Source organism: Nicotiana sylvestris, chromosome 10 (genome assembly GCF_000393655.2).
Source record: "Nicotiana sylvestris chromosome 10, ASM39365v2, whole genome shotgun sequence".
Classification (NCBI taxonomy): domain Eukaryota; kingdom Viridiplantae; phylum Streptophyta; class Magnoliopsida; order Solanales; family Solanaceae; genus Nicotiana; species Nicotiana sylvestris.
The window spans coordinates 3,114,677-3,125,137 of record NC_091066.1 but is presented as its reverse complement, the minus strand read 5'-3'; the positions used below and the strand labels follow the sequence as shown (position 1 = coordinate 3,125,137).

General features: G+C 32.6%; 1 protein-coding gene across 1 annotated transcript; it reads left to right on the top strand.

Annotated features, from left to right (window-relative positions):
- Positions 1-6,206: 6,206 nt before the first annotated feature.
- LOC104233730 (large ribosomal subunit protein uL6c) lies at positions 6,207-10,145 on the top strand. The gene is made up of 3 exons (XM_009787166.2): positions 6,207-6,330; positions 8,389-8,697; positions 9,683-10,145. The coding sequence occupies exons 1-3, from the start codon at positions 6,290-6,292 to the stop codon at positions 10,017-10,019; spliced, it is 687 nt and encodes a 228-aa protein (XP_009785468.1). The 5' UTR covers positions 6,207-6,289; the 3' UTR covers positions 10,020-10,145.
- Positions 10,146-10,461: the final 316 nt, after the last annotated feature.

The window sequence follows — 10,461 nt, the reverse complement described above, 5'->3', positions numbered from 1 at the left end:
ATATAAAAAAATTATATCAGAAGCAAGAAATTTAATGTTGGGCTTCATATTAGAAAAGATATTAGTTTGGAGCTATGGTATGCAATAAGACATTCTTAGCACGCTGTGGCGGAGTGGTTAATGAAGTGGATTAAGAACTACACGGAAGCAAAAATACTAGATGATTTTTCATATTTGTCAAGCTTTGGTGGACATAGTTATCTGGTACCTGTTGTTGGTGGGAGATGACAAGTATCCCATGAATTTAGTCGAGTTGTGCGCAATCTGACCCGTACATCACAATTATAAAAAAGAATATTATCTGACACCTATACTGATGAGAGAAGTAAATATCTCGTGGAATTGATTGAAGTCTCGTAAATTGGTCCGGACACTACGGTTATTTAGAAAAAACTTTCTTAGATCCAATATTAGAATATGGTGGAAGTGGTCCAAAGTAGTTAGAAAGTGAGTGTCATGTCATGGATGATCTCATTCTCCAACCATTTTAACCCCAAAAAGAACTTGACAGCACTTTCTAGTTTCTACTATTTGAGGGGCTTGGTTAGTTAGTACATTACAAGAATGGCCATCTTTACACATTTTGTGATGGGGTTGGGTGGGACTAAGGGTAGGGGGCAATATTTAGTGTGGGGACCTACTTTACCTTTTGCATAAAATGGCCCCTACCCCTTTTAAGATATAGAGAACTTGATGCTGGTATTTTCTCAACCATAGAAAACTTCTAGCAAAGGTATCTTTGGCAATTATCATCAACAACAATCGTCCAGTATAATCTCACAAGTGAGATTTGGAAAAGTTAGAGTGTACGCAAATCTTATCCATACCTTTAAGAAGACAAAAAAGTTGTTTCCAGTAAACCTTCGGCTCAGGAAAGGAAAAGGAGTGGGACAATAACAAGCAAACCGATCTGACAACCGAAATAAAAATACAAAACTAGCAATAGGTAATGCAATTAGAAAATCGAAATAAAAGACAACAACAAGTAGTAACAGAAGACTAGGGATACGAAAAAACACGAAAACACTAAGGGGTCGTTTGGTATGAGGTATAAGAAGGTATAGAGGTGGTAAAATTTTTTAATACCACCTTAATACTCTGTTTGGTTAATAAATCAGGTATAAGTTATTCCGGTGTTAATTTTAACACCGGGATAACTTATACCTTATAGAGGGTGGGGTAATTAACACCGGTATAACTTATACTTTCTTCTTAGAAATTATACAATTGTCATTCTTAATACAACATACCAAACAGTGAATAAACAACAATCTCAGCATAACTTATTCCAACATAACTTATACTGGCATAACTTATACCGACATAAGCTCTATTCCAACCAAACGACCCCTAAGTGGTGTATCAAAGCTACTGTTACAAACAAGGACAATACTCGACTACCTAACCCTTAATCCTTATTCTTAACTTCCACCACTTCCTATCCATGGTCATGTCCTCAGATCTGTGGCAGTTATCAAATTATATAAAATCTCTTCACGATGATAAGAGGACATTTAGAAGCACATAAGAGTGTGGCCTAATGGCTATCGGATTACAAATCTTAGAAATCGGGTTTTATATCTAAGACAGAAAATATTAAGTGATTTCTTTCGTCTAGTACTTATACTAATGAGATAGTAAGTATCCGGTGTAATAATCGAGGTGGTTATAAGTTGTAGAAAAAGAGAAAGAGGACATACGAAAAACAAAGTAATCAAATGCAGTGGGGTTCACTTCCCAAAGGAGGACTTTAAGAAAGAAAAAGAAATAAGAAAAGTCCAAGGATCTGTTACAGCATCTTTACAAATATGGGCCTATTATTAAAACGATGGGCTCACTCCATATATTGGGCTTAGGTTTTAATTTAGATTGGGCCACAGACTTTTGACTTTAATTCAAAACTGAATCATGCACATAGTATAAAGCCAGTAAATCTAGGGAGAAATTCAAAAATAGTTAGGTTTACAAGTGGTCATTCAAAAATAGCCACAGTTTCAAAAGTAATCGAAATTTAGTCACTTTTTATGTAAAGATAAATTTGAATGAAAATACTATTCAATCCATAAAAACACTCCAGCATAAGGTAAGTATACTTGAACTTCAGCATATTATACTGGAGTTCCAGGATAAGTATGTTGGAACTCCAGCATAATATGATAGAGTTCCAGCATAATTACACTAGAACTCCAGCATAATATATTGGAATTCCAGTAAGTATATCGGTCCAGCATAATATACCGGAGTTTGGAGTATCGGTGCTCCAGTCTTCAGTATATTATACTGGAGCCAGCACAATATACCGGTCCAGTATAATATGCTGGAGTTCATACACAAGTGCACCGAACTCTAGTATATTATGCTGGACCGGTATCTGTTGCAGCAAAATAGTGGCTATTTTTTATTGACTAAGTAAACGCTAGCTATTTTTTAATAACCAGTCCGAAAACTAGCTATACCGTGCTATTTTTACAACTAAACAGTGTACTTTCGAAAAATTGCTCAAACTATACTTTTCATAAATAAAAAGAAAAAGAATTTATAAATTTCATTGTTGTTCGTGTACTTATTTTAGTGATTTCTATAATATAATAAAGTAGAAGAATGAATAAATGATGTCACACAAGTGACATGATTTTGATATGAATTATAGCCATTTTTGTAATAAGCACAAATCCCACTGATCAATTGCATATAGTTTGAAGTTCGCCAAATTATTCATGTCGTGCCCAATCCGCATTATATATATTTTTACCACTGAATTAAAGTCTTTGAAGCACTATTACAAAAATAAAGATATTCCCGATGTGCACAATCCACATTATATATACTAGTATTACGATCCGTGGCGATGCGCGGACACTAAGGAATATTAGTCATATTAAAGTATAATCTAATTTATTTGAGCACGTTAGATTATACGTTTTAACTAAATCATAATTATCGTATTACCTATCCAATATTAAAAACTCATTGTAATTAAATTAAACGAATCATATAATTATATAATAACTTTTGAATGATACTCAATATCGTAATTATATAGTTTGTGCTACAAATAATATAAAATATAGCATGATCCAGAACGAATAAGCTAATAGATATTGTCTTAAAACTGCCCAGTGACTTTCTGGATCTTCAAAATTAAAAATTAAATTTTCTCTCTATATTATTTTTAGCATAAGATTTAATAATAATTTCAATCGTTATTAAAATTACATATATTATAAGTTTATTATATTTCTAAAATTTTAATGAGTTGCTTGAAATTTCTTAATTTGAACTTTTGTCATTCTAATATAAAAAAGATTTCTCATCTCAAATTCAAAGTAATCCAACACTTAAGTTTTAAGTTGATTTTTAATATCATGTCAAGATGCGATTAAATTTATTTGAGCACAACAACAATAACAACATACCCGGTACTATCCTACATCGTGGAGTCTGGAAAGGGTAGTGTGTATCCAAGCTTTACCCCTACCTTGTGAGTGTTATTAATCTGTATTGCTGTAAATAAATAAAACAGTAATCTTTCTGAAGGCAGAAATAGAAAGTTAGTAGAAATAAATTATGAAAAACAGTATTTGAACTTCAAAATAAATTTTGAAACGTTATAGGAACAAGTCGAGCCCACTGAATACACAGTGTGTCCTTAAGGAAATTATTCCCCTCAAGTACCCGAGGTTCTGAAATATATCCTCCCAAGATAGAACGATTTAACTCACCGGAGTGTTGGTACCAAAAACGCCGATGAACAGCGAACCACTCGAAGGCTGTAAAATACACTGGAATTTTTTCGTGCAGAAGAAGAAGAAGATTATCAGAAAATTTCGTAAGTAAGTATTCTGGGATTAGAAGGTATATTTATAGCTAATTTGGTACTGTTTCTGAAAAGGTTTGCAATCTTTCAGAACAGCCATAGCTGTTGGAACAGATTTAAAATAATCCGGAAAAGAAAACGGGCCAAACCAGACCGGGTCGCGGGTCATGGGTTATTCCGGATTGAATTTTTGTTAATTAATTAATTAAATATTTGAAAAGATTTTTGTCCAAAAAGATAAATCAATCAATCTTTGACCGAATCCGAATCCAAGGCCGAGCGAACGACGACGATGACAACGCGAGGTTTGCCTTCTTATTAGCTCTTTAAGAGCTAAAAAATGAGTTCCTCTATATATATACACAAAGATTTTTTTTCCTTTTACCAATGCGGGACAAAATGCATTAGTAAAGTGAACTCATTCAAAATTTCACTTCCCTCTATTTCTTTTCCCATCATTTTCCATTCGCACTTCTTTTGTTATTAATAACAAAATCTAACAGTGAGGACAGAGAGCACATTAAATCATATTGATTCTGTAAAATTCTAACTATCAGCTTATTTGTTAACTCAACCTATGAGACTCTTTCATAACTACTTAATATATAAGATAATAGTTTAATAATAAATAAATAGATAATAGTTTTAAAACTAATATAAACATCTCAACACGTATAACATATGGACAAATATTATTGTTGTAAATTAGGAGCAAAACGTCTATGTTGCTTGGCTATATCTAATATCTTAGTTTTTTTTTTTTTTTTTATATTTCAATATTTTTATTTTCGTAGATTTAAATCTTTCATACGTATCCACTAAAACATAATTCATTTCCCCGAAAAAAGACACACAGAAGTACAACATACTCAAATAAATTTAATTAAATATTTAATAGGAGAGGAGAGGAGAGGAGAGAAACTGTCAACCGCGGTTAATTGCGATTTATGTTTCATATTTTGAAAAATTTCTATGTACAGAGGGTTGTGCCATTTGTCAATAAATTAGCTCTGTGCTAAAAAAATTAAAATTTTTCTTAATTCTTTTGTACTTGTTAATCAGACATATCAAGAGTTGTGTGAGGATAACTAACTATCAACCATAAATAATAATAATAGAAATTAATTATATGCTAAGACTTTTGAGTTTTCTAAAAGGACGATTGAAAAAGTTTTGGAACCAATCACTTACTAACTACAAAGCAAAATGTTCTCGATTTTCAATATGAATAAATTAAAAAACCTACCCAAAAAAACGTGGGAGGAACTGATATTAACTGAATTGACAGGTTTATATTTTTTGAACCTGTTTTCTATTTTAAATTATTTTGAATTTTAAAATTTCAGGTTTAATTAATAAATTAAAAAACCTGCCATTTGATATTAAGTGTTAATTGAATTAGCAGGTTTCAGTTTTTTCGAACCTGAACTCTTAACGTTAATTGAATTGGCATTTTTTTATTCATAATTTAAATTATTTTTGAATCTCCAAATTTATTGTTGAAACAACTCCCCAATTTGACTTGATAATTTTTTTATTTTCGTTTTTTTTTTTAAATTATAAACTGATTTAAAATTCAAATTTTCTTGGAATTTTGTCCTAAAAATTACACTTGTCATCTTATGGTTATGCCACTTGGCTTAATGTGGTGGCTTTGCCTTTCCTTTTATATAGATATATATAGAATATAGATATAGATTATTCTCAAATAATATTTTCTAAATAAATAAAAATTTTATTTTAAAATCAAAAACACAATTTATTAAAAAAAAATTTGAATTGACAGTTTTTAATTTTTTTATTTAAAAATAATTTAAAAACTCCCACATGAAACTACTCTTCAATTTGAATGGACAATATTTTTTAATTTTCGTTTTTTATTATAAATATTTTTTTTATTATTTTATAGATATTTAAATTCAAAAAGAATAATTCATAACTAATTATTAACTACTTATGCTATGTTGTTTTTTTTCTTGGCTGCCATTTGGTTTAAAGAGAGGACTTTTTTTTCTCTTTTTAATAATATATAGATATAAATATAAACTTTTATCACTGAATTAAAGTCTTTAAAACGCTATAACAAAATAGAAGATGATTTAGCATAAAGTTACATGTAACTTCTTACTAACTTTACATAATTGTGTTTCAATACAATTATTACACCTTTCCACCATTCAAATTCTTGAAGTAATGTACCCGTCAATTTTTTCTTTTCATTAACATAATAGATAAGTCTAAGTAATATATCAATATCATAATTATCAAAAGAAAATTGTTTTGGAGATCAATAGGGCAAAAGTGAAAATTAAAACAAAGAGGGGGGAATATTTGTGATTTAGCAGAAATAGGATAAGGGGTGAAATTGCCAATATCCGTTATTTGCAGCAAAAGGGCTATAACCACTAAACCAGATAAATGAGGCTCAATCTTTAGAGCTATAGCAGCTGTAGCCTGCAGGCAAATTCAAAAATGAGTAGCTCCTCACTCACAGCTTCTTTACATACCACCAGGTAAATTTTGCTCTACTTGATTCAGTTGTTGACACTATAAAGCTTGTTTATTTTTTCACATTTTCATGCTGATTCTTGAATTATTGAAATTGGGTATTGCACATTTCTAGTTTCTTGGTCAATTTGTGTCAATTTTATGCAAATTTGTGTCTTTTAGCTTCTGGGTTTTCCTTATAAAAGAATAAAGCTTGTAGCTTTCGTGTGTTGAGGAAAAAAAAGCATATTTATTTTGCTTCCCTTCTCACTCACTGCCTCTTTATATACCAGGTAAATTTAGCTTGCTGCTTTTACATTTTCATGTAATTCTTGAATTTTTGAAATTGGTTGTTGCACATTTATGGTTTCTTGTTCCAATTTGTGTTAATTTAAAGCAATTTTCTGTGTTTTAGCTTCTGGTTTTTTCCTTATAAATGAATAAAAAATTGTAGCTTTTGTGTGTTGAGGGAAAAAACCTTAATTATTCAATGCCTCTTTGCATAACAGGTGAATTTAGCTACTTGATTCAATTTTTGACACTAATTTTTAACATTTTTATTTGATTCTTGAATTGTTGAAATTGGGTTTAGCACATTTCCAGTTTCTGGTTCCAATTTGTGTTAATTTAAGTTTCTGTCTTTTAGCTTCTTGTTTTTAATGAATAATTTTTTTTAGCTTTTGTGTGTTGGGAAAAAAGTAAGAACCTAATTTAGCTCCTAAGTCACAGCTTCTTTACATACCAGATAACTTTAGCTACTTGATTCAGTTGTTGGCACTAGAAGGTTTGTTCTTTGATACATTTTCATGTTGATTCTTGAATAACTGAAATTGGGTATTTCACATTTCCAGTTTTTTGGTCAATTTGTGTCTAGTTTATGCAATTTTGTGTCTTTTCGCCTCTGGGTTTTCCTTATATCTACTAACAAAGATTGTAGCTTTTGTATGTTGAGGAATAAAAAAACTTAGTTATCGTGCTTCCCTTCACAGATTTTGTTGTAAAATTGCCTAGTGGGTTTATTCTGTTAAGTTTTGCAGCGCCTTTTACAGACAAGGTAAATTAAGCTAGTCCCAAGTGTTTATTCAAGTTGGATTCTTGATTTAGTTGTTGAAACTGAAAAGTTTTGTCTTTTTTACGATTTCATTCAGTTTCTTGAATTGTTGGAATTGGGCAGTGTGCATTTCTAATTTCTTGGTCAATTTGTGTCTAAGTTGTTGCAGCTTAGAAATGATATGCCACCCCTCCTCCGGGGGGTGGCGGTGGCGGAGGGAAGTACCTCTCCTTTCACAATTCTGGCTGTAAAAATACCCAATGGTTAAATATCTGCTGGGGAAAAAACTTTTTGACATTAAGTTTAGTTAATTTAACTTCAGGAGGAGCATTAGTCACAAACTGAGGTGGTCAGGTTGATTATGAGTCTATGCTATAAACTTTAAGGTTGTCATCCCAACAAATTATTTTCTTCGTGTGCCGGTAAAAAAACATGCTTTTTGGGGAGAGAAACTATTTCACCAATCGAGTCACCGGTATCTAACATATTCATACCTAACGATTTTCCACAAAGTGGTGACGAAACGTATAACTTGTACAAACCTTTCCATTTTCCAAGTCGATCCGATCCATTCTTTCGTAGAGCTATTTACTCGATCGTTGACATTTCTGGAACACCCCTAACAGAGGGGCAAATAGTCAATTTTGAAAGAACTTATCGTCAACCTCTTTCAGGTTTATTCCAATACTTTTAAAAAGTGGTTAATTCTAATATTTGAAATTTGTTGTTTTTCATATTTATCATGATGCTATTGTCACCACACATCTCAATTTTATGGTTGTAAATTGCGTTATGGTATAATTGGCTTAAGCTCCTGGCACTTAGAAATGCTGTGCTACCCACCCACTCACCCCCTTAGACAGTGGAGGGGTGTTGGGGATTAGCAAGTTTTCTTGTAAATACTTGAATATTGTTCCTGTTTTTCTGTTTATTGGTGGGTTTGAACAGGATTCGTGTCTCGAGTGTGGATGTTATTTGTGTAGGCTTTCTTGTAAAAACATACATATTTTATTCTTGTTTTATTTTATGTCAGCAATTTAAGGTCTCCTTTCGTCGGGAGTTTGAATGGGTTTCATGTATCGAGTGTTGCTGTTCGTCGTGTTGGTTTCGTGAGGAAGGTGGTCGAATGTAAAGAATCAAGAATTGGTAAGCAACCAATAACAGTACCTTCCAATGTGACACTCACAATGGAAGGCCAAGATTTGAAAGTTAAGGGACCTCTAGGAGAGATGGCCATAACGTATCCACGAGAAGTAAAGCTTGAAAGAGAAGAGGAAGGTATTCTAAGGGTCAGAAAAGCTGTGGAGACAAGAAGGGCAAATCAAATGCATGGTTTATTCAGGTATTCTTGCAGTTTTAATCACTCTGTTTCTTGATCTTTTCTTTGGTTTCATTCTTACTTATGGTAAACATGCTAAGTTATAATCCTGGCAATCCTTGTAGTTTAAACGTTATTGATTTGTTAAAGCTATTGATGTATCTTACTTCTTAAATTGATATGACCAAATGCTCCTTCTTCCTACTTTGAGGAGACCCAAAAATATTAGGGATCCTTCAAAGAAAGTAGCGAAAAAGCTACTACTCCACATATTTCTCATCTAAACATGTTAAAGGCCAAAAAATTCAAATGTAGCAGGTGTTTAGTGCTCTCGAAGTAGTAACGATTCTAAGGTCTTGAGAGGTGAATATTGGTGGCAGAAGAGGGAGTACAGACAGAAAAACTGGTAGGACTGACTAGCAGACGACAGGTATCCGTGCTTGTGGTAGTTTTCTAAGGTTAAAAGGCATCAGTCATGTTGAAATTCATAATATTTGTGATCAATGGCTGCAGTGCGATTGTTCCCATGATCTGCCTATGACAGTACTCTTAGTATATGTATTTGTCACTATGAAAGAGGAAATATAGTCTTACTGGAAAGACCGGATAATTCTTATCAAGTGGAATTTGTACGAATGGTTGGTTCGAAACACGTTGAGCAGTAATTGGAGGACCAAAACTTTATAAAGAATATCGTAGAGTAATTCGAATCAATCACCGGAAGTATTTACATGCATCTCAGCAGTATACTGCACTTTTAAACACATGAGTGGACACAAGTACAAATACTGAACTTTTAAACTTTAAAGTTCATCTCAGTGTAACTGTATTAGCTAATTGAGCTGTCATGTTTGACGATTGTGTGCTTTTAGCTTGTCACTTGAAATCTTCATTTCATATGACTTGCTGATGGTCAATTCTGGTGACAATATAAATGCAGTGATCGTGTAAACGCATCTTTATTGTGTTTACTCTAAACATGTTCTTTTTCCTGCATTGAACTCTCCAGGACTCTAACCGATAACATGGTTGTCGGCGTCTCCAAAGGATTCGAGAAGAAACTCCAATTGGTAGGGGTAGGATATCGTGCAACGGTCGAAGGGAAAGACATAGTTCTTAATCTTGGATTTTCTCATCCAGTAAAGATGGAAATACCTGATGGACTGCAGGTTAAGGTTGAAGAAAACACCAGAATCACAGTAAGTGGTTACGACAAGTCAGAAATCGGTCAATTTGCAGCTTCTATCAGAAAATGGAGGCCTCCAGAGCCCTACAAAGGTAAAGGAGTGAAATATGCTGATGAAATAGTTAGAAGGAAAGAGGGTAAAGCAGGCAAGAAGAAGTAAATGGTACATTTTGTTATTTCTTCCCTTGTTTTTATTGTATTTTAGAGCCATTTTGAAGTTAGGTTCATTCTGTAATGACATGACAATTTGTTAATCCAAAGAAAATGGGAGTCACACAATTTGAAATTGTAATCTTCATAGAGGTGGTTGCATTTGAGCCGAGCGTCTATGGAAAAAAGTCTCTCTACCTTCTCAAGGTATGGGAAAGGCCTGCGTATACACTACCCTCCCCAAACTATATTGGGTTTGTTGTTGTTGTTCTTGTTGTATAGAGGTCGTTGCATTCCATATTATTGGCAACTCTATGAAAATTGAACACAGATTTAGCAAGAATACTACGAGCATCCGATGCAGAAATTTATTCGTAGAAAATATAGAGAACTTTTAATTATGGCGGAAACAATAAAGGATACAAAATATCAAAGTATTAAGAAATACATTT

Bases quoted from the DNA above. Each gene is read 5' to 3' on its own strand.
- LOC104233730 (XM_009787166.2), top strand. From the start codon at position 6,290: ATGAGTAGCTCCTCACTCACAGCTTCTTTACATACCACCAG. The intron at 6,331-8,388 runs GTAAATTTTGCT...ATTTTATGTCAG, and splicing joins GCTTCTTTACATACCACCAG to CAATTTAAGGTCTCCTTTCG. The intron at 8,698-9,682 runs GTATTCTTGCAG...TGAACTCTCCAG, and splicing joins CAAATGCATGGTTTATTCAG to GACTCTAACCGATAACATGG.